The sequence below is a fragment of the Hippocampus comes genome, unplaced genomic scaffold (genome assembly GCF_001891065.2).
Source record: "Hippocampus comes isolate QL1 unplaced genomic scaffold, H_comes_QL1_v1.1 scaffold261, whole genome shotgun sequence".
In the NCBI taxonomy this organism is placed as follows: Eukaryota; Metazoa; Chordata; class Actinopteri; order Syngnathiformes; family Syngnathidae; genus Hippocampus; species Hippocampus comes.
This window is the reverse complement of record NW_017805824.1, coordinates 6,577,226-6,600,157: the sequence shown is the minus strand read 5'-3', so window position 1 is coordinate 6,600,157 and position 22,932 is coordinate 6,577,226. Positions and strand designations below refer to the sequence as shown.

At 39.8% G+C, this 22,932-nt stretch overlaps 2 protein-coding genes and 1 long non-coding RNA gene across 5 annotated transcripts; 2 read left to right on the top strand and 1 right to left on the bottom strand.

The window, feature by feature from the left end:
• The first annotated feature begins 1,174 nt into the window (after window positions 1–1,174).
• cfap70 (cilia and flagella associated protein 70) lies at window positions 1,175–19,726 on the top strand. 3 transcript variants are annotated; one of them, XM_019886819.1, is made up of 27 exons: window positions 1,175–1,280; window positions 2,338–2,431; window positions 2,707–2,893; window positions 4,051–4,146; window positions 4,448–4,533; window positions 5,419–5,610; window positions 6,166–6,348; window positions 7,130–7,224; window positions 7,624–7,714; window positions 8,233–8,370; window positions 9,206–9,340; window positions 9,637–9,711; window positions 9,793–9,884; window positions 10,078–10,138; window positions 12,029–12,211; window positions 12,332–12,463; window positions 13,069–13,197; window positions 13,357–13,490; window positions 13,594–13,709; window positions 13,782–13,988; window positions 14,502–14,608; window positions 14,823–14,960; window positions 15,106–15,267; window positions 15,380–15,469; window positions 17,838–17,939; window positions 18,115–18,162; window positions 18,269–19,726. In XM_019886819.1, the coding sequence occupies exons 2-27, from the start codon at window positions 2,360–2,362 to the stop codon at window positions 18,365–18,367; spliced, it is 3,150 nt and encodes a 1,049-aa protein (XP_019742378.1). In that variant the 5' UTR covers window positions 1,175–1,280; window positions 2,338–2,359; the 3' UTR covers window positions 18,368–19,726. The 3 variants fall into 3 exon arrangements, with proteins under 3 accessions (XP_019742378.1, XP_019742379.1, XP_019742380.1); XM_019886820.1 differs by having other exon boundaries at window positions 1,175–1,347; XM_019886821.1 differs by lacking the exon at window positions 8,233–8,370.
• On the top strand, window positions 10,145–11,126 carry LOC109525928 (uncharacterized). Its single transcript, XR_002170229.1, has 3 exons — window positions 10,145–10,235; window positions 10,498–10,504; window positions 10,776–11,126. It is a non-coding gene; the product is annotated as an uncharacterized LOC109525928 (long non-coding RNA).
• Window positions 19,585–21,556, bottom strand: LOC109525927 (transmembrane protein 138-like). Its single transcript, XM_019886824.1, has 3 exons — window positions 21,151–21,556; window positions 20,503–20,578; window positions 19,585–19,697 (listed from the first exon to the last, which is right to left on the bottom strand). Exons 1-3 carry the CDS (start codon window positions 21,274–21,276, stop codon window positions 19,585–19,587), a joined length of 315 nt encoding a protein of 104 aa, XP_019742383.1. The 5' UTR covers window positions 21,277–21,556.
• Window positions 21,557–22,932: the final 1,376 nt, after the last annotated feature.

Below are 22,932 nucleotides of genomic sequence, written 5' to 3'. Positions count from 1 at the left end.
GAATAACATTATAATATTCAGAGGTGGGTATCAACAGTACGGTGAGTCCGTCAGTGAGCCGTGTCATTGCCGACAGCCAAACGGTGTCGATAACGGATTTGCGTGTTGTATGATAAAAGCTTCTCCTGATTAGTTGTCATGCATTTTTTTTCTGTAAATTGATAGACATAATGTTTTTGTTGACTTCAGAATTCATTCTGCTCTGACCATCAAAAAACTTTAGGGTGATTTTTTTTCAACCAAAATAATTATTTTAAAAACCTGATAAACATTCAAAATATGTTGTCCACGAAAGATGGGGGTAGTAAGGGGGTGACACTGAGGTTTATAATGCCATATACTAATATTTTTGCGGACTTGGAATGATATGCATGACAAATATAGAACATCAAGAATAATTTTTGAGTTAGTTGATTTTTGTGAAAAAAAAATACAAAATTAGTTTTGGCACTTAATGTTGGTTTCTTGCTCACGGGTTTTGTGCCACCCTTTTAATGCAAGAGTGCCTTTTGCACGAGAAGAAAAATACAGCATGTTGTTATTTTGTCTTTTGCTTCAAAACCTTTGTCGTTGGGGTTGGGGGAGGATAGTGAATCTTTTATAGATGCAATGTATTACCAAAATCAGCACGTATTTCAAACGTATGAACAAATTTTGAAACAGCATTTTTGTCATACATCTGGTTGTCCATCACAAATCAATGAGAGAAATTGCAGATAATTTTTTTTCCATTATGCAATGGGTAGTGGATATACTTGACGGCTCATTTTTAGTTTTCCTTGTGTCCATTTTTTAATATGTACTTTTTACCTCTACTAAAGGTATTGAATCAATATTTTTACCGTTTTGTTGTGTTTCACAAGTCAGCGTACTTGTGAGTACCTTTATACCGCCTCTGCCATTATACCACACGTGGATTTGTTAGTTGAAGTGTTTGCCTTTTGTGGGGGAAATGACATATAACCTCTCTCTCCTGTGGTTGAGAGGAAAGAAATTTCATCTGTGCTGTATGTTGCACATAGAGCACATTTGACAATAAAGTTGACTTGAACTTGAACTGATATAGAAGGAAAAAGAAAAGTTCAGCTCCACAGCGGAAGCTGTCACCATAGTGACCACTTTGCGGAATGTATCTTTGTGACGTCAGAGTACATTTTGGGAGTGGCGTCACGAGAAGATTAGTGTGCAAGATTGTGGAGAGGAAACAAAGTGCGAGAGAGGTGTCTTTTAAGGTCCACCAGGCACCCCATGGAGCGAGGCTTTCTTTTTTTGTTTGTTGGGTGCGTTTTTTCTCTTCTTTGCGTGGCATTCACAAAAAGTTACGTTTGACGGCATGAAATGTGTTTGGTGAGTTATGATCTTCGTGAATGTTGTTTAACGCCAAGCGCGAGACACTGTAGAAAACATATAAGTGAGTTTTTATGATAACTCGTGGAAAATACATCCTTCATCTCAACAAAAGCAAGCTGCAACTTTGCCTTGTACGTGAAGCGATGCGGCAATTGCAATGGACTGAAAACATTGGTTGCTATAGGCAACGGTTTCAGGAACGTAAATAAAACGCAGAAGCGAAAATGCTGTCCCTTCGTGGTTCGTGGCAAAGAACGAAATAGGACCCTGTAGATGAGGCAGTACACTTTTAGTAAAATTTCGAGAAACTATCCTCATAGCTTTGCTATGTTGCAGTTATGCATCTGACGTTCTCAAAAACTTAGTTTGCGTATTTATGTGTTTCAATTCTTCTTCTTCTTCATCTTCTTCTTCTTCTTCTTCTTATTATGCCGATTGACTAAAACGTGCAATAGTTTCTCTTTGGCGCAGGTTAAATAAAAAAAAAAAACACCTATTTCTTTTGAAAAATGCTCTAAATATTAAATATCGAATGGTATTATGTTAACAACTATATAGTATAGCTTCACATATTAAAATCAGGACATCATGAAATACAAAATAATTAAATGAACACTGGGCAGCACGGTGGGTGGTCAACTGTTTAGCACATGTGCCTCACAGTCAAGCGGTCCAGGGTTAAAATCTGGGCTCCGGCCTCTCAGTGTAAAGTTTGCATGTTCTCCCTATTCCTGCCTGGGTTTTCTCCCACATTCCAAAAACACGTAGTGCAGGTTAATTGAACCCTCTAAATTGTCCCTAAGTGTAATTGTGAGCGTGAATGATTGGTTGGCTGGCAACCAGTTTCGGGTTGTCCCCTGCCTGCTGCCCAAAGACAGCTGGGATAGGCTCCTGTACATGAGGATAAGTGGAGCAAATAATGAATGGATGGATCAATGAACACTAACAGTCACAGTCGACACTAATTTCTATAACTGTCATTCTCAGTTCGTTTCACAGTTTGCCTTGAATGATGGAGTCTGGTATGGAGTCAGAAAACGTATTTGACATCAAAATAACTATCACTCGTGCAACTAACATGGTGAGTAAAGACAGCTTCACATTGTCTTCAGATCCTGCTTTCTTTAAACAATTAGCAGAGAGGCCATTATTCATGCAATTTTCCATTGATTTGTATCATTTTGAGATTTGTTTGATCACTGTTTTACTAACACTCTACTGACTATCATGTTATGCTTCGTGTCAGCACCCTTGATTTCAGGACAACAGTATTACTTTTTTTTTGACAATAACGTTAATTATGTCTTATTGAATGGGCACTTCCACTCCTAATTCAAAATTACTTCTTTTTGTAAGCATGGAAAAAAGGTTGGAAATATCCAAAGTTTTCTTCGGATGGAGATCAATGGTACGATGTTGGCAGAGTCTGAAAAGCGTACAGTTGATCCTGCAGCCCAATACATTGAGTATGACTTCACCCACAGTTTTCCCTGTTGCAATGCAGTTCTGGCTCTCAGTGACATACCTCATAAACCAGTCATAGGTAATGTAAATTGCTTCGTTCCGTTTGTTTTTTTTTTTTTTTTTTTACTGAACCAGTGCATGAGACACTTAATTAGCTCAAATATTTCTGTTCTGTTCAACTATTGCTGTACTTCCCTTCGAGAGTATTGGAGCCAAGTCATTTATTTTTGCTGTGGACTGAAAAGATTTGGATTTAACATACAAAGATGATGACATAAGAGATCAACATTTTCACTTTTATTTCCAGGTACCTGAATTGACATTTTGATCTGGACACACAATGTAGACAGCATTATTTAGAAAGGGGCCTAGCATCCATACAGGAAGGCATTTTTCCGGTTAAAGTATTTTAACAGATAGACTTTAAATCGGCCGAAATGGCTTTCTTGTCAATCTTTTTTTCCTGCTCTAAGAGTATTAAGTTTGTGGACGTCTAACATAACAAAACTTTAATAATTTTCTTCTGTGATGTGATTTCACTGAAGCCTCTTTCAGGTGTTTTAAGGAATGGCTCCATTCAGCCTTGAAAAAAATGTGTGATAGGTTTTAAATCTTGAGACTAATTTATCCAGTCCAAAACCTTTCACTTCCTGCCCCTGATGAACTCCTTGGTTGGCAGTGTTTTGGGTAATTATCTTACACCAACAAATATCAATGACCGTGCCCCACAAGAAGACATCCAAGCCCAAGCAACGAAATTACCTGCACTTTTTCAATGAGCGCATTCGTCACTTTGATAAAGCTTCGTCTTTGTTTTGTATGGTGATTGGGTTTAAACAATGGCTGTTACCTTCTAAGTCAGGGATGTCAAACTCATTTTTGTCACGGGCCACATTGTAGCTACCGTTATGGGTGTGAAACCATATCATCCCGGGCCTTGTGTTTGACACCTGTGTTCTAAGGTTTAAGTATCGTGTAATAAAAGCTAAAATGTTCTTCTCTTCATCATTTAATGATAAACCCAAATGTCTACAGCAATAACAGCAACAAAAAAAAAAGCAACACCCCCTCCCCACAACCCCCAAAAAAGAGGAAAATACAACTCTTACTTAGTTTTGGAATGGATGGAACAGTTACCATTAGAATTATTCCCATTCAAGTAGTTTTTGCAAGAACAATTCAAGTTTGATTGTGAACAAAATAGTACATTAATGTGAATAATTTTGTTACCGTCAGTGACGTTGATAGAGGTTGTTCCTGAGAAGAAAAAAGTGGAGGCAAAGTCAATAGTCCTGGCCCAGGCAGTGATTGACCTGCTGCCTTTGCTGCAAGGTAAATGCTTTTAATATCCTTGTTCATTTTACTGATGATTTTTTTTTTTATTGATTCGTGAACTTTTTAACAGCCAACTAAGGAAGATTGATAAGTATGACATTTTGATCTTTTAATTCAAATGTCATAGGGAGATGCTGTACCATTTTCTAAGCTACTTAAAGAATGGTTTATCAACTAAGTAATATACACAAAGAGTAAAGAGTCTCTTGATGCCTGGAGAATCCTAGCAAATTTCCCCAGTGTGGGACAAATAAAAGTTATCTTATCTTATCTTATCTTAACAACTTTCTGCGGACAGGTCAGTGCAGCTTCTCATGCACAGTGGCACTGCATGCAACGAATGCTGCCCCAGAGAAGGGATCCGTCCCACCCCTCATTGCCAAGGTCAGTAAGCTTTGCTAAGAACTGCACTGATCATACCGAAAGGTGTTTCATTAATTTTGACACTCTGTTGCAGCTAAATAATTTAACCAAAATGATGAGTGTCTATCAACTTAAAACTCCATAAACTTTCCACAAATGTGTCATAATTAATTATAGTTAAATATTATGGTTATTTTATTTCAATTTGTAGTTTGTGTGAGTAAAAATTGAATAGAGTGTGTAGCATGAGTCGATAATTACATTCTTTTTAGTATTAAAAAGGTGCTTCTCAAATGACAAAGTTATGAACCAACAGTGATTTCAGTTCTTGTTTCCTGTCAGTAACAGAGGCTTGTTTTCGCAATTGATGTTCAAAGCTCGGATTGCCTATTCCCCACCTGGGGATGAGTGAAGAAATTATTATTATTATTATTTTTGTCATTAGACATAACCCACTGCTGTATTCAGACACAGTGCTTGCTTTGTACTTCATAACACACTGAGATGCCTTCTGTTGCATATCCTAAGAAGAAGTTTGTTGCTTCCTTAGTCATCAACTTAAGTTTTCACAATGCCATACCACACTACAGCCTGTTTGACGTCGATTGGATTTAGTAAACCACAAATTATTGCAAGGAACCCAATGCATATCACACACACACACACACACGCACGCACGCACGCACGCACGCACGCACGCACGCACGCACACACACACACACACACACACACACACACATTATGATTACATTGGTTAAATTCACACCTATCAGACTCTCATCAATTATATGTAGATGTGGACTGAAGATAAAATGACCTCCTTCGTTTTGGAAGGAAATCACTTTTGCTATTTTTACATTCTAGTGTTGTTTTCACACAATAATCCAGGACATTTTACCCATGCAGCACCCCATTTTGGACGTATGTGTCAGTGCGTCAGCTCCATTACTGACTGAAGAGCAACTTGCAACCTCCAACCTGATGAAGGTGTCTTTGGAGACAGCCTATTCGCTCCCTGACACATTTAATCAAGGTTTTGGGCCAACCGCCCCTCCGTATATATGCACTGCTATGATGGAGGTCCCATATACCGCAGAGGTGAGTGTGACCCTTTGCTTTTTATGTACCCTCTTATCTTACAGTACAGAATAGCCTGGTATGAACCAGAATGACACCCAACAGTGTGCAGACCTTCACCGAGGCTCAACACTTAACAGCACCCCCAAAAAAAAACGTCTCTCTCATGACTTGTATCTGTTTGACTAACTCTTCGGTAGCTGGCAGGCTACTTCCTGTACATAGAGGACGATTGAAGCCTTTTTGCTCAGGGAATTGTGAATGGGTTTTTTTAACGGCATAGTGAATCAACCCAAAATAAATAATTCATTGAGAAAAGTATTTGTGCCTACATTTCACAGGTTGTTCCTTGGCTTATGCATTACCTTTGTGCAAAGTTTTGTGAAGTTATGAAATAAACATTTTATTTGAATAACAACAGAACCCTTCGCCTGCGCTTTGTACTTGGCGAAGATAACAATTTGAATTCTGATGTTGTATTGCAGTATTATTATTGTCATGAAAAACGGTTCGCAATTTTTCCTGCAACTTCCAAAAGTAACTGCTTTGGTGTTCAATTGCTCCTCTGCCTCCCAGAAAGACCAGCTCTTGTTGTTTAGCGAAGGACAGCTAAAGGCCGGGGGCCACAGAGAAGACAATGGCCGACAGAGGAAGAGACCTCATCATGCCCCGCTCGCTCCAGGGAACCACTTCTTGCCAGGGGCTTTTTTCCACACCCAACCCATTGATCAAGAAGATGGCGAGCTTACTGGTTTAGAGGTAATCTACCCCCAAATTCAGGCAATACTGAATATAGTAGATAGTACTATTCACTAGACTCTGCATTCAGTACAGTGGAACCTCTGAAGTCAAACTCCCCACAGTTGCAAGTTTAACCAAGTATGCATCGCAGTCAAGACTTAGCCAATCATCATCATGTGTGACATCTCACAAAACTCCCAACAAATCTTGTGAGACTTCAGCTTTCTTCGCAAGTGATTTTTTTTTTTTTTTAATTTGTGGTTTTTGTGGGTAGGGGCCCAAAAATAGAAGGGTGATGATGACCGTTGAACTACAATTAGAACTTACTGTGACATATGGAAGGGCCTGGCCGACCAGGGCAATAAAAAAACAACAGCAGCAACAACAAAACTGTTGATTAAATAAAGCAAGGCTCTAATTCCAAAAGTGCCTTTGAAACAATGCCAGGCTTCTTCAAAGATTGAATTATATTAAAAAAAAATTAATATACAATGGCTCACTTCTGTTTATGATAGGAATGTTAAAATGTTACTTCTGTCCGCTCTCAAATGCTGCAGGCATATCCACTCAATGCGACAAAACCATGCCAAGCTCAACTGTCAATCAAAGACCACTACTACGAATGGATGCTATAGACTAGAGCATCATTCTTATGACTGCACACATGGTATATGTCAAAACATATCAATGGTTTATTTGATTATTGACTTTGAATTTAGAGGAGGCATTTCAAAGTATAGAGAAGAAGATAATGACTTAAAATAAGCCACAAGACTGAAGGTGTGAATGTCCACTACAGGACCGTGAGTTCCGTAATGAAGCAGAGACCTTACTGAACAGAGTGAGCTGGGACACAGAAATGCCCTGTTTTCTGGATGCAGAAGGAGTTAACAGGTCAGCTTCACACAGGACTTTATTTCCCCATCTGAGGGATGATGTGTATAGGCATTACCAAATTCATTTCTCACCAAAAATATCTCCCTGTGAATTGTTGAAACTCTCAAAAGTCGCTTATTGAAATTGTTTTACTTCATGCGCTTACTTCACAAGCATCACATTACAAATAACACATTGAAGCAGATAGATGCAAGCATAGGAGACTTATCTTTTGGCTGATCGTTAACCACAGGCAGCAAAATCCAAATGCAAGACTAGTTTGATGAAATGGGCTGTCCCATGATTCTGCGTGTGCCTATGCCATTCAAATCGTATTATATGACATGATGTGTGTGCAGTAATAAGGTTGGCATTAATATGCAAGATGATGTATTGCAATACTGCCTGTGATTTCAGGCTGCGTCAGAAAATCACAGAGAGCAGATTCTGGCCACTTGAGATCATGAAGTCAACTATTGCCAATGAAAAGTCGGGAGCAGCTTCCAAGGTGGTGAGACTATCTCTGCTAGGATGGGAACATTTTATGTGTTGTGTGGCTTTAACCAGCTAATGCAGCACCTTGCTGAAAATCAAACTATAGACCAGCATAGGTGCTCACCAACATAACCTCCTTATGCTGGTTTTGTTTTGTTTTCATGATCAGCAAAACCAGCACGGAAACACAATAAAACCAGCTGATGACACCAAACCAGCATGTTGGTCTTGCTCGTGTCACCAGCAAGACCAGCATGCTGGTAGCTGATGACACCAGCATGAAAACAACAAAAATAGCGAGGACTGAAAAGGTTAAACCTTCGGTCACTGATCAACCCGCTGTACCACCTGAGCCACAGTCGCCCATTAAAACGTTCATGCTTTGTTGCTCTGGTGGGAGCTGGTGATACCAGCAAGACCGGCACGAAAACATAACAAAGCCAGCAGTGAACGCTTGCACCAGTGTGTACCAGCATTAACCACTGTGTGGCTCTTTTCTGATAATGAATAATACATTTTTTTTCTGTGTAGCAAGCTGAGGAGGACCCACATATCCCCTGCCATGGTGTGGCCTTTATTGATATGGGCCGCTTATTGTATCCAGGAGTTACCCATATCCGAGGAGCATACAGTATTCAACCTTACTCGAGCACTTTATTACTTAACAAGGTACTAGAAGCACACTTAAAAATGTTTCTTCAATTAAAATTTTGAATTGAGCTTCCTATATTCATGATTCAAGATGTCTTGATGAATATTTCCAGTTCGGTGGACTTTTATTGACATCATTTTTCATTCAACATCTGGTTCTCATTTTTAGTTATTTTTGGTTGTTAGTCAATCCGGTTAATGAAGTCCCAAGAAAAGAAATATTTACTCTCACCCAGAGGAGTATTCAAGCCAGATAGACAGTACCATACCCACAGACCTATGACAGTTATGATCAGTTGATTCACCACTCATCACTGTGAACCATTTCTCAACACTAATGTGATCCCATCTGATATCCTTCCTGCTTTCCTGTGTAAATGTTGCATGAGGATATTCTCTCACATCATAAACCAAGGCGGCCGTGGTCCAGTGGTTAGCGCGTCGACCTCACAATGCAGAGGTACCGGGTTCAATTCCAGCTCCGGCCTTCCTGTGTGGAGTTTGCATGTTCTCCCCGGGCCTGCGTGGGTTTTCTCCGGGTACCCCGGTTTCCTCCCACGTTCCTGCATGGCAGGCTGATTGAACACTCAAAATTGTCCCTAGGTGTGAGTGTGAGCCTGGATGGTTGTTGTTCTTTGTGTGCCCTGCGATTGGCTGGCAACTGGTTCAGGGTGTCCCCCGCCTACTGCCTGAAGACGGCTGGGATAGGCTCCAGCACCCCCCGCGTCCCTTGTGAGGATAAAGCGGATCAGAAAATGGATGGGTGGATGGATCATAAACCAAAGGACACAGTAATTAATATACACCTCATATTCTAATGATGTATTCTGAACTTTTTTTCTGTGTTCTGTAGACCAGGCGAAATGTCAGTTTGTTGAAAGAGCAGTTAAAGCCTGGAGGCAACAAAGAACGTTCTGGTACAGCTACAGCTACAAGCTCTGTAAAGACAAATACGGGAAAGGCCAAGGACACCAAGGCACATGTTAAGGTTCGTATGTTTAGGAACTTCATACTTTATTTACATGGTGGGAAGTGATGCCATCTTCCCTGTTTTGTTCTACATAGTAATAGGTACAAAATATACAGTACTGGCCTACAATAACTCTGAAAACATAAGGCCTTAACCTAGCCTATGATAAAGTATTAGCTCTTTAGATATCATGAGCAGTTGGTTGTGTCCCTCCTCTTTGTTTGATATCTATTAATCTCCATTAGAAGCAACAGGTACATTTTGTGTTGTTTACCGCCAATTTATTTTAATTGGTGTGGTCGATATTGTGCCAGGCGACTGGCAATCAGAGTGGAGTGGCAAGCGTGACTGATTTGAATGGAGCTGATCACATCCCTCCAGACAGGAAAGTAAGCTTGCGCATCTTTTCCAAAAGATGACTCTTGAAATGAACCCTCAACATGACACAATCTCTTTTTCATTAATGGCAGGCGTACATAGACTTCAGGACATATGTTATGATTGAAATTACACTGACGAATGCACTAATCCCCAAAACATCTTCCGAAGAGTTGGCAAGAAGGTACTGTAATACACTCCAGATTACAAATCCGGAGTGCTTACCGCAACCATATAAGATTTTGGCCCAAAGTTGTTGCAGAATATGAGCTGTAAAATAATTTTGACAGAATACTCTGTATGCTAGATGTTTGCAGGTTAGATACATGATGTTGGGAGAGTGAGTAAAAACATGCATATTTCTGTATCTCCTGCAGAGTGAGAGCACTGATCCCTCCGAGACCTCCATCTTCTGGAGGACCTAACAAAGCTGAACGAGTAAATAACATTAACACCATTTATATGGACATACACGATATGGACAAAAAGTATTGGGGAACACCTTTTAACCTGAATTGACACTGAATTTGCTAATGTTCCAGACTGATTTAGTATGGTGCCCAGCCAATGTTTTTTTTTTTTTTGTCATTTCAAAGTGACTCATATCTGATAAGACCGCTTACTGAAGTAACCCGCATGCGCAAGCTTGAAACACAGGCAAGCATCCATGCTGTTACAAAAGCTGAAGTGAGAACAGCAACAGATAGGAAGTAAACAAAAAATGTATACAATGTAATTGGTGCCTTTTTAATGGCCATGAAAAACAAAAATACACACAAAAAAAGATGACAAGCAAGATACTGGGTAAAAAAAAATTAAAAAGTGGGGATTCTGTAAAATAAAAGGTGAATTGCAGTTTATTTATTTATTGTTGTGAATAACAAGGATAGGTTCCCCACAAAATCTGTGAATAGGAGAATTCATGAACTCCAAACCGCAAATGCGGAGGTTCACCGTATACCCAAAACTGCATCTGATTAGTAAATACTTGAGGCAATGTCATGGCATCATCGCCATTGTGGAGTTCCAGGGTGTGAAGCTGTCAAAAAAAGTATGATAAAAAAAAAAAAAAAAGTTTAATAAGGGGTACACTGATGGATCATCAGGTACAGAAGTATTGGCTTTGCAAATGCTGGTAAAAAGTGGTACTGCTTAACCGCACTGTGCCAACTGAAACGTTTGGTAGAGGAGGGTTCATGGTTTTTTTTTTTTTTGTCATTCCTTGACAAAGGCGCTTACTTCCAGGGATTTTGAATGGACATTTTCAGCTTACCAAGACTTTTTGCACAATAGGAAGTGAATGACTTGTTAGGCATGTTAGTCCTGAAGCAGTTAATCTTACGGATGGGTTTGATCCACACTTCAACGAACCCAACACACTGTACATGTTTTTGGACTGTGTGAGAATGTCTGTACGCAAACACTATTAGTCATCACTCATATCTTCTTTACCTACTAAACTACAGTAGGGCTGGGCAACCTTTGTGCTAATGAGCCACATTTCATATTTTAAAATGGAAAGATTGTCCACACCATTTGGAGATGGGATCGAAAGTGTATGTAAAATAGTTTAGTCTGATGACAAAAGATTAATTCATTCTATTTTCAAATTTATATTATTTAATTTAATCATAACTAACCAATTATTTAAGAAAAAGTAAAATTATTATTTTCTGTTATTGTTTCCAGTACAGCAATACAATAATTATTTAATGATACAATGAATATAATTATTTAATGATAAAATGAATAATAATAATATCGATGATGATGGGCGGTTGACTAGTTAGCACGTCGGCCTCACAGCACAGAGGTGCAGGGTTCAATTCTGGCTCCGGCCTTCCTGTGTGGAGTTTGCATGTTCTCCCCGTGCCCGCGTATCTTTTCTCCCAGTACTCCGGTTTCCTCCCACATTCCAAAAACATGCATGGCAGGTTAATGGAACACTCTAAATTGTCCCTAGGTGTGAGGGTGAGTGCAAATGGTTGTCTATTTGTTCTCTGCGATTGGATGGCATCCAGTTCAGGGTGTCCCCCGCCTACTGCCCGAAGACAGCTGGGATAGGCTCTAGCATGCCCGCAACCCTCCTGATGATAAGCTGATCAGATAATGGATGGATGTTGATGATGATGATGGTAAAGACATTTTAATTAGCCAGTTTCTTTGGGGGTACAAAACCGCTACATTAATGCAACAAACATTGCCGTATTCTTGATAATATACAGCATGTGTTTGGTAGGCAGGAATAGAGTGAGCTATATGTGGCGTGGGGGGCCATACTTTGCCCCAACCCTGTACTAAAGTATTTACACTTTTTCTTTTACACAGGCAGTGCTGAATTTTCACAAGCAGGTGGGCAATGTGGTAAAACATATTTTGGAGCAGTATGAGGAGTTGTTTGGAACACGACTCAAACTGCCCAATGATTGCAATCGAGAGCAAATGATGGCTCAGCTCATGGGAGCTCTTAATGTGTCCGGGAGATATTTTGCCTTCAAAGAGCAAATAAAGGTCTGGATAACTCCATATGTCACCATTTTACTTTCAAAACATAGATGTGTCAGCCAGGTGTGCTGTCGTCTGCACGTTTTATGCAGTGATTGACTGTGTGTGTGTTCTTGTTGTGTGCAGCCCACTGTGGTGAGGTTTGTGCGTGACAAGATGCAGCAGACAGACACATTTACTGAGCAACAGGATCTGCATGAATTCATCAGCAAGCTCTACGTGGACCTGGTGGATGAGATGCATGTTGCTCTCAACAAAGTACATACAAAAACACTTTCCCAACCACATGAACACACCAGGGTTATAATTGTTTGGAATCATTAGAATTAGTTTTTATTTCATTTTGACTTATCAGTTTGAATTAGTTTTTAGAGCAGGCTTGTTTGTTTTAATTATTTTTTATTTTCTGAAATGCTTCATTTCAGTTTAGTTTGTATTCAGTGTTTGTCGAGTGCGAGAAAAATAAGTAAAAAGGTCACTCAGTATCATGTGATAAAGTAGACTACAATTCCCAAACGACTGTGCAACCTTCCTTCTTTTGTACATGCATACAGCAATACTAAAATAAATACATCTAAATTAACTCTGAAAACTCATGGATGACATTCATTGACAAAGAAGCAAACTAAAACTTGCTATCTTTATAGTCTTCCAAATGTAAGATGTAGTTTTTTTGTTTTTGTTTCATTTTTTTTTAAAGAATATTCATTTTTTATTTCGTTGACAACAACGGTTCCTCAAATTTAGTTGTAGTTTTTTCCATTAGTTTTCATTAACTATAATAACGTTGGCACACGCAACACACATGCATTTGCAAACATACACAGATGATTTTATAACTACTTTAATCCTTTCCCCACTAGATTTATTCAAATGGAAATGAGGATGACTCTCCTGAGGAGATCCATTTGAATACCTCTCATCTGAGTCACTTTGCCCGAGAGGCTCAGCTCATTGGGGATTATCAACAAGCTGTTCGCTACTACCAAGAGGTGCAACTACACTTCAAACAAAACTCAACTCTAATTTGAACCTCTTGCTCAAATGCATGGTCACTTCAGATTCCAAAGTATTTTGCCCTTCTGAACAATCGTGCTGATGACTGAAGCAAGCCAAAAAAGTCCAGAAATGGTGTGTCTAATTTTCTGCAGCTCGTTGTCAGGCATCCCCGTGATCCCTCTTACAAGTTTGAGTGGGGAAACCTCTACATGCAGACCGGGGATTACATGAAGGCGAAAATGTGTTTCCATGATGCTGTTGCCGTCCAGCAGTCCCACCAGCCCAGGTCAGAGCGAGGCCGTCATGGTTTCATGTTGAATGTAGTTATTCAAATGTGTGTGCTAAAGAGAGGACCGCTAACTCAGAACCTGTTTGTTTATGTCATTTAGTCTGATGATGTGTGGTGTGCTGGCAGCCTTGTTTAATGATTTTGAGCAGGCTGAGACTTTCTTGGAACGAGCAACCAGCATAGAGCCTCTAAGTTTGATAGCCTGGACTTTGCTGGGTAGGTCTAAGCCCTGAAACTGGGGAGATGCATGCAGAAGGAAGTCTCTTTCTGTTCTCATTTGCTTTCCAGGTTTGGTCCAGGACACCCAGAATAAATCCATCCTCGCTGAGAGGGCTTTCCTAGAGGCCAAAAGCCTCCTGAAAGCAAAAGAAGCAAGCAATCAGACACAAAAGACGGAAGAGTCAGATGTAGATGAGGAAAGTGAAAAGCAGAAGGGCCAGGAAGAAGACAAGACCATTCCACCGACAAGCCACTCTCCTAATATGAAGCATAGTGGTAGGAATCTAATGGCACATGGACGGTTTCTATTTTAACACTTTCAGGAACAGCGGTTACTACAGTGGACAGCCTATCAGATTACCAGGTTCTCGGTTATCATTATTGGTGTATGAAAGGGTTAAGAGTTTCCCGATATTCGTGCTTTTGTAACGAATTTCTGATGTACTACACTTTCATACAACACGGTATTGTATTATATTTACATTTAGGTTGCTTCAGAAAGCGGTCAAAATAAAAAAGCAGTGCGTTACTTAAAAATAGAATAAACACCCAGAGCAGATGTGCATTTTGAAAAAAAAAAAGCCCATGTTAAGTTACACTTAATTGAGTACCGGTAAATAATTTTCAAGATACAGTACTTGAAATTCCAATTAAAAAATATAGATAGATAGATAGAATATAAGACATTAATATCGGTATATTCATCTGTCTTTTAACTTTTTTGTAAACCTGAAAAGATTTGAGTGGTAGTGAGGCACCATTCTACAATGGCCGTTTTCTCTCTCCCAGACACTGAGAATGGTGATACCGTACATAGTGAGCCGAAAGAAAAAGTCATCTCCAAATCCATTTACACCGAGACCCTTGAGTTTCTGTTGCACAACCATGCCCTGGAGGTAAATAAGCACACGGCAGCTCTTTTTTCAAGACTCACACTGATCAAATGTAGATGAAAACAAATTGAAGAATTGACTTCTATTGTAATGTTGTAACCCTGTGGGCAAAATGTTAAGTAATCTCTCTTCAACATATAAACATAAAAACCTGGGGAAAGTCACAGATCCATTTGTAACATCTACAGTGAGTCTGGCACCTTCTCTCTATTCTCAGATGGCAGAGCGCGCTCTTTCCAAGGAACTGTCTTCAAAGGGCAATCACAGTTTTCATCTGGCTTGTGTCCAGTTGCTCAGAGCTGAGTATTGCAATGCCATTGTCACCCTCAGAGAGGCGCTGCTTGGGGTAGAGCAGGTAGGGACCCCCTGCTGGTGTCATTCAAACACACCTTTTGGAATTATAATCGCTCGTGATTTATTCAGACTATGTCACATTTTCCCACATGCGTTTGTGGCATTGTGTTGACTGAAGCATGCTTTTTTTTTCATGCTGCGAGCAGGTTGCAGATATGTGGGCTCTGGATGGTCACTGTCACTACTTATGTGGTTCATTTGCCGAGGCCCAGGGGAGTTATGAACGGAGCCTAGACTTCCCAGAGCAGCCATTAGACAACCACCTTGTGCTTCTCCGCCTGGGATCCATCTATCTACAGGAGAGAAAGGTTAGGCATAATATATGCCAGGCATTGCATGGCTCATTGCTGAATGATTGTGACAGTTGGTTTGATGTCACGGATTCAAATTGTCATTGCCCTTTTCTGCTGTTCTCTTTAGTTTGAGCAAGCAAAAATGACTTACCTGCGAGCCTGTGAGAAATCTCCCTCCTGCCTCACCTGGTTGGGCCTGGGTATCTCCTGCTACCGGGTAAAAAGCCATCTAGGATATTACTAATATTTAGTGACGCTGAAAATTACGTATGGTCTTACAAACTATATTCTTTTCTCTATATTATCTGTCAGGGAAAACTAACCACATCTTCAATGTGGGCAATATTGCGTGCTGTTGGGAGAATTGTGTACACCATTTTGCAAAAAGTTATTGTTATACGAAATCCGCGCTGCAATTAATTTCCAAGCTTGTGTGCTTCTATGCAAAAGCTTAAATTGCTCTCGTAAGAGTTTGTGATTAGAAAGACAAATACAGATGCGGAGAATGGATGGAAGAACATGAAATAATGCAAAGTCTAGGTTGAAAGATCAACAATACGTTTGACTGGACAATCTGTACAGGTATCTCTTGCTTTCCTGTCTTGCCTGACAAAGGTTGCTTTGGTATACAGTAACTATATATACACACACACACACACACACACACACACACACACACACACACACACACACATATATATATATATATAGTAATCCCTCGTTTTTTGCAGTTAATTGGTACTGAACACCCCCGCGAAAAGTGGAAAACCGTGAAGTAGGATTTGAATGCCTCGGAGTTTTCGTGTATGTGGATGTAATGTTTGCAAGCAGTTAAATGTGAACCAGGATTTCACGGTTCCACAGTATGTTAGCACTCTCTGTTGAAGCAAAAATGACTTACCTGCGAGCCTGTGAGAAATCTCCCTCCTGCCTCACCTGGTTGGGCCTGGGTATCTCCTGCTACCGGGTAAAAAGCCATCTAGGATATTACTAATATTTAGTGACGCTGAAAATTACGTATGGTCTTACAAACTATATTCTTTTCTCTATATTATCTGTCAGGGAAAACTAACCACATCTTCAATGTGGGCAATATTGCGTGCTGTTGGGAGAATTGTGTACACCATTTTGCAAAAAGTTATTGTTATACGAAATCCGCGCTGCAATTAATTTCCAAGCTTGTGTGCTTCTATGCAAAAGCTTAAATTGCTCTCGTAAGAGTTTGTGATTAGAAAGACAAATACAGATGCGGAGAATGGATGGAAGAACATGAAATAATGCAAAGTCTAGGTTGAAAGATCAACAATACGTTTGACTGGACAATCTGTACAGGTATCTCTTGCTTTCCTGTCTTGCCTGACAAAGGTTGCTTTGGTATACAGTAACTATATATACACACACACACACACACACACACACACACACACACACACACACACATATATATATATATATAGTAATCCCTCGTTTTTTGCAGTTAATTGGTACTGAACACCCCCGCGAAAAGTGGAAAACCGTGAAGTAGGATTTGAATGCCTCGGAGTTTTCGTGTATGTGGATGTAATGTTTGCAAGCAGTTAAATGTGAACCAGGATTTCACGGTTCCACAGTATGTTAGCACTCTCTGTTGGTGAAGGTCTGAGACTACAAGCAGTTGACCACAGACCAGTTATGTCATTGTCTGTCTGATTATTGATGTTATTGCAAGCAACAAATATCACAGGTACCAGCATGTTTAAAATACGTAAACCGTATTTATACTTAACATATTTGAGACAAAGATTACAACAGTACACGTATTTACTTAAATGTTTAACTATAAAACCTTATACAGTAATTAACATTCATCAACATTGCCTTCTTACAAAGGCGAAAAGGCTTGTGTTGATGGCGTGGAAGGCGCCTCTCACTTGACTTGTCGGCTATTGTGCTGGAGGCACTGACGCAACTCCTTGCCGCCGCCGTTGAACCAACGTGACCCTATTGATGCTGTTATCTCCGACGAGCGGGTTTACGCACTCGCACACAGCCGGGACACATTGCTTCGGTGGAGGCAAGGGCTTGGAGAGCAGCTTAACTAATCGAAAAAAGTTATCATTTAAACAAAAAAAGTTATCAAGGACACAATATTAACATACAGTATGCGAGGCAGTCAGTCGATAGACTGCTGATGATGCGTGGCCAGTAAGCACACAGGATAAATCCACTTGTGCTGTCATTCGTCGATGTCGCGTCCGGACAAATTCCCGCCCCTTGTTTGATTGGACATGTTCAAAGCCTCTGAGTCACATCTTCTCATTGTTCGGCATGCATGCTTCTCTTTCACCGCATCACCGTGAAACGTTACGCCTTTCTGCAATATGGTTGCCGATATGGCTGCATTTTAAAATAAAATATTGGAAAAAAGAAACGTGAAACACTGAAGCCGCAAGACTTGAAGCGCGAGGTGGCGAGGGATCACTGTTGTCCAGATTTTCATTGTGAAGCTTTGTATAATTTTATTTATTTGATTTTTTTTCCTTTGATGTTCATGAGGAAAAAGGAAGACTGTGTTAAAAGTGTCTTCACGTGTCTTGACTCTATAGCTGGATGAACTTTGGATAGCTGAAGAGGCTTTGACAGAGGCCAACCATTTGAACAACCAGAACGCTGAGGTGTGGGCCTACTTGGCGCTGATTTGCCTCAGGGTGAGTGAAAATGATGCTATGACTGGTGTTGGTTTCCTGTGACATTTGTTTTGTTCAAGTTAAAAGACCTCAGGTTTACCCTCAGATCAGAGAACACATGCACTTCCATCACTTCTCTGAACTTGGGAAATTCCCTTTTCACAGCCACAATACTCGTGTGATGTTGTCATTTCAGTTTGACAGACAAGAGGAAGCGACACTGTTCTACAAATACGCTATCAGGGTGAGTTAGACTCGTCTGTTTCTCGAAATATGTGTTTGTGCATTTCTTTTTTACAGCCCAAACCTGACTATTTTCTTGGTGAGCTTTATATTTTCTCGTTTTACAGTTCAACTTGGAGAACACGTCACTTCACAAGGAGGTGAAAGAGCTGCAGGATCAGGCCCAAACTCGTCCTCTGGCGTCATGCTTTGAACCAGACTCTTAACACAGAGGTTTCAATCTTGAGAGCAAACACAAAAATAAAACCCAGTGTCCATGATATGGTACAGGTAGTTACATTTTTTTCGACTACAGTGAACTGTTGTAAAACTATGTACTGTTTATCTAAGTGGAATGATCAGATTTCTGTTGTTAAAATAGACTCTTGTTACTCAAAGATGTCCTTAGCATCTGAGATGGTGAAAAAAAATGGATGGAAAGCAGAAGAAATGTGACCCCTTAATTTTTAATCACCAGCACCATAAAACAGAGATTCTCCCTTACATACAACAGGCGATCCCTGACTGTTTTCTCAGATCTTCTTAAATGGTGGAAGGCTTAAACGATTTGGCATTGATTGAAGGGTGACAGTTCATAAATCTGCAGTAGTTGAAGGTCTTATTTCACTGTAACCGAATAACATTCTCTGCAGTGTTATTCTAGTGGGTCCCATTTACTGGTGACACTCTTCTCATGGAACTCACATAAAGAGGAATAGTTGAACTGTTATCCATGAGAACAAACATTTTGCACACAAAGCTCAGTGATGTATGTCATTACAGTGTGTTGTGAAGATGATTGAATAAGATAAGCAAATGGTAATTAGTTGAGAGCTGACAAAAATATTTTCAATGATAGAAATTCTAAATAATGATAGAATGGTTGTGTCAAGGCTTGCAGTTATATTGGAGAGCATCACTGTGGGAGTTCACACACAATTTTATAAAGTGCTATGGAACTCATATTGCTGCAAAACAACCCAGGTTGAAGCCAAACCTTAACTCCGATGAATGTTCAATAAGTGACCGACATCAAAATAAAACTGTTTAATCTCATATAACAAACACAACAACATACATGCTATGATTTGTATGTTTATAAACCAATGGAAATACAGGCAGTCTTTAAAAGTATGCAACACACACAAAAAAAGGACATGAGACTAAACTTGTTCAGAAGTCCCAACGTGACATTCAAATTTTAAAACAAAATAAGACTTAAAATATATGGACACATTTTGGCACATGGAAATAACATTTTTCACTCTTATAATTCCTGTGGTGTGTGGCAAGTTCAGTCCGACTAAGTATGTCAGAGGATATGCTATTCTTGCAAAATAAAATGCAGCAGCTTTTGAGGAACAAAGCCCATTTACCACATGCTACTGGTCTTAAGGATTTGAGAGAGTCTTGTGTCTTTTGTGTTTGGAGGTAGGGGTGGGGATCACTGCCTGACCTGTGCAAAGACCTCTCGCAGCCACGCTGAATCCTCATACAGGCGAGGGTCACCCAAACACTCCGAGGTCCTCTTGTAGAAGTAGTAGTACAACACAGATGCTGTGAAGACATTTGAAAACATAACAATCGGGGAACTACATTTCTTAAACACAGTATGATGTAAAGTATCTCTGGGGAAAAAAAAAAAAATCTAATTTTGTCAACAACGCGAATACTGAGAGTTACTGCATATCAGCTTTTCACTCCAATGCTTTGCCACAAATTAGGTGGCACTTTTTATCATGACCACCAGAGACACATGACAAATATTTTGAAATATTGTTTTTATACTTTTATCATTAAAATTCATGGCCCTTCCAGGGAGTTGATGTACAGTTTTGATTTTGAAAGGAACGTTTTCAAAACATCAGTTGGGTTTTACTCATTTATGTGGGCAGTAAATAACCTGCCGTTAAAGCGCTCGGACCACAGAACACAGCGCAGATAAAACCAAGATACAAGGGTATGATATGTTTTGGGCAGGATCAAATGGAAAGAACAATGACTGCATTAGTTCATTTGCTGATCCACGTATTAGATTACTTGCACGTGTAAATCCAAATTACATGAAAAGGGTCACTCCATGAACCTGTTCATATCAAGAAAAACTGCACACAACGTTGATGATGCCCAAGTTTGCTATCTCTGGCCTTCAGTGAAAATGAATACAAGATGAATCATGTGGAGAAAGACACAACATCTTAAAATTGGCTTAGTAGCCTTGAAATACCAGCTGTATACAATACTTGTTTCACGTTAATGCTTGGAATCAGCTATACGTGCTGAACAAAGAGCAATGAAAGGTGTCGTTACGTGATGAGGTGTCTCACTTGGGTTGAAATATGAGGGACATTGGCATTCTTACCAGCTCTTTGGAACACAAATAACACTTGAAGGCCATCTGTCCAAATAAATCGTTTGGTGTTTAGCCATCGCAGATTCTGAAAATATGGAGAAAACATCACTCTTGACTTTGCTCTCAAGCATTGCTTTTAATCACACAATACAAAGACCAGATGTGGAATGAGCAGATAGTCGGAGTCACTGAAACATATTGAATGCTAATGTTGTTTTGCATTCAAACACAAGGCTTGATGAATATAACAAAGTGGTCGAATCCAATTTATAGTTTGGCAGATGCTGATCAGATTGAATGCCGATGCAAGGTTTGGACTAAATCACATGTGAATAGATGATTGCTGTTGTGGCCAAACAACTTCCAATTTTTCTGGTTTTGAGGTTTACAGACAACATTAATAGGTGGCTAAGTCACAAGCCTGTTCACCAAGAAAAAAACAATGTCTGGTCTCCAATGGTAACCGATGCAATACAGCAAAGTTGGTGAACTCATATTAACCCAAACCCTGTGTCACAAACTGCCTTCCCTTAGGTACAATCTTTTCACTGCACTTTTAGAATAGAGTGCGAAAGCATTTTTTAATTGGTAGGCCTACTGGTTTGAAAGTTCATGTTAGCAGTATCATATTTTTGCAAAATACCTGCTTCCACTCACCATGAGCCAGGAATGGAGTATTACACTGAAGGTCAAATAGAGTGCAGAAAGCATTAGCAAAGCTCTAAATCTCTCCAACAATATGGCTACCAGGCCGACCTGGAACACGTAGGTGTTAAACAGCATCAAGAGAATGATGATGAGGTTGAACAAGATGGCAATGTCCTGAATTCTATAAATGAAAGACAAGGAAAGAAGGGAGTAGATATTTTATAACATGGAAGGGCTTTGTCATTATCAGATGGGTACAACAATTTTCTTTCTGGAATCATCTCCAGTGTGTTTCACTGCACTGTTGGACTTACACAAAAAGTACCAGTTGGACAGCTTGTTCATCTCGAAGTAGCTCACTGAATGAGTTGACAAACAGGTCGAAGGAGAGCAGGCTGAGCTGAATAAGCAACACCAATGAGTAGTTGCTGGGTTGGAGCTTCTCCGTTCCACAGGCTGGGCGCCCGGGCGGATTCTGATTCCACAATGGATCCAAGGCTGCACTGATCTCTATGTACAAACAACAATCTGCAATCGGACCTCGTGATGGTTTGAGAGGCGCATTGAGACCTTCCCTTGGTTGGTAATGGGGTCACTTTGTTGGATGAACTGTCTGGAATAGACCGCCGACATGTCAAGGATGACACTGGTAGTATTGCATCAGTTCAGGCGGCGTGGTGGTGAAGCCTCCACTAATGGCAAAATTCTACTTATTTTCATTTTTTATTTTTATTTTTTAATAATTCTTCATATGGAACGTGGAGAGACGTCTGCAGCCAAATGCAGATCCTGTGGAAAATGACACATGGGAGACACATTTGTATTCTACTTGAGAGTGTCATCCTGCAAATCATATTTACTGCATAGTGCAAATGTCATTCTCTTACAGATTTGCATTTATTCATGAGGTGTCCTGAATTTGATTGGAAAATTCACACGCGCGCAGACACGCACAGATTGAGTCTATGTCCTTCCAAACTGTCACACAGGAAAGAGGGAGAGAGAGAGAGATGAGTGTTTCTGGCTACATCAGTCGATAATCAGGACTTTCAATAAAGGACCCAGTACTGGGTGAAAAATGTGTCTTTGTGTGGGGAGTTTGATGACATTTCATGACGTCTGTCAATACAATCGGAATACATCAACTGCTAAGTCAGATACGGTTGACGGCAATAAATTAGAGGCCTAAATACAACTTTCTAATTGTGTCGTGTGAAGGACCCAACATTTCTTGAAAGATATCTGCTGATTTATGTTCTGTCAGCTGCTTTGCAAAACGAACAGCAACATTAATAAACTGTTTAGTATGATCTTGCTTGACCTTACATCTGGACCTAATCTTGACCAGAACACATTTACAGCAATTTATCAACAAGAATAATAAAAGGTCTTTAACTAAAGCATCATGTAGTGCAAAGCGATTTCAAAGAAAAGTGAGTTTTAAATTTTGAAGACATTTCAAAAGACCTATTTTGTTTGAACATATTCCATGCAGTCTTGCGATTGCGCTTTCCTTTTGTTGGCAGCTGATGTTTGTAAGAATGTGATTGCTTTAATGTCTGATAAATGCAACCCAAATAAAATACCTCTAATACACATAGCTACATATAGGTCATATTCCACTAAAGGCCCCACTGACAATTAAACTGAAAGACATGTGCAGATGGATAAATGAAAATTGTTTACCTGAATGCATTCGTCGAATGCTCCCTTGTGCGATGATTTTAAATATTCCATAAAGAAAAGATAACGCATGAGTATCGAGTTACTTGCATCCGTTAAAAGAATAAC

Bases quoted from the DNA above. Each gene is read 5' to 3' on its own strand.
- LOC109525927 (XM_019886824.1), bottom strand. From the start codon at position 21,276: ATGCTGTTTAACACCTACGTGTTCCAGGTCGGCCTGGTAGCCATATTG. The intron at 20,579-21,150 runs GTGAGTGGAAGC...CCATATTTTCAG, and splicing joins TACTCCATTCCTGGCTCATG to AATCTGCGATGGCTAAACAC. The intron at 19,698-20,502 runs GTAAGAATGCCA...ATGTCTTCACAG, and splicing joins ATTTGTGTTCCAAAGAGCTG to CATCTGTGTTGTACTACTAC.
- cfap70 (XM_019886819.1), top strand. From the start codon at position 2,360: ATGATGGAGTCTGGTATGGAGTCAGAAAACGTATTTGACATCAAAATA. The intron at 5,611-6,165 runs GTGAGTGTGACC...TCTGCCTCCCAG, and splicing joins AGGTCCCATATACCGCAGAG to AAAGACCAGCTCTTGTTGTT. The intron at 7,715-8,232 runs GTGGTGAGACTA...TTTTCTGTGTAG, and splicing joins AGTCGGGAGCAGCTTCCAAG to CAAGCTGAGGAGGACCCACA.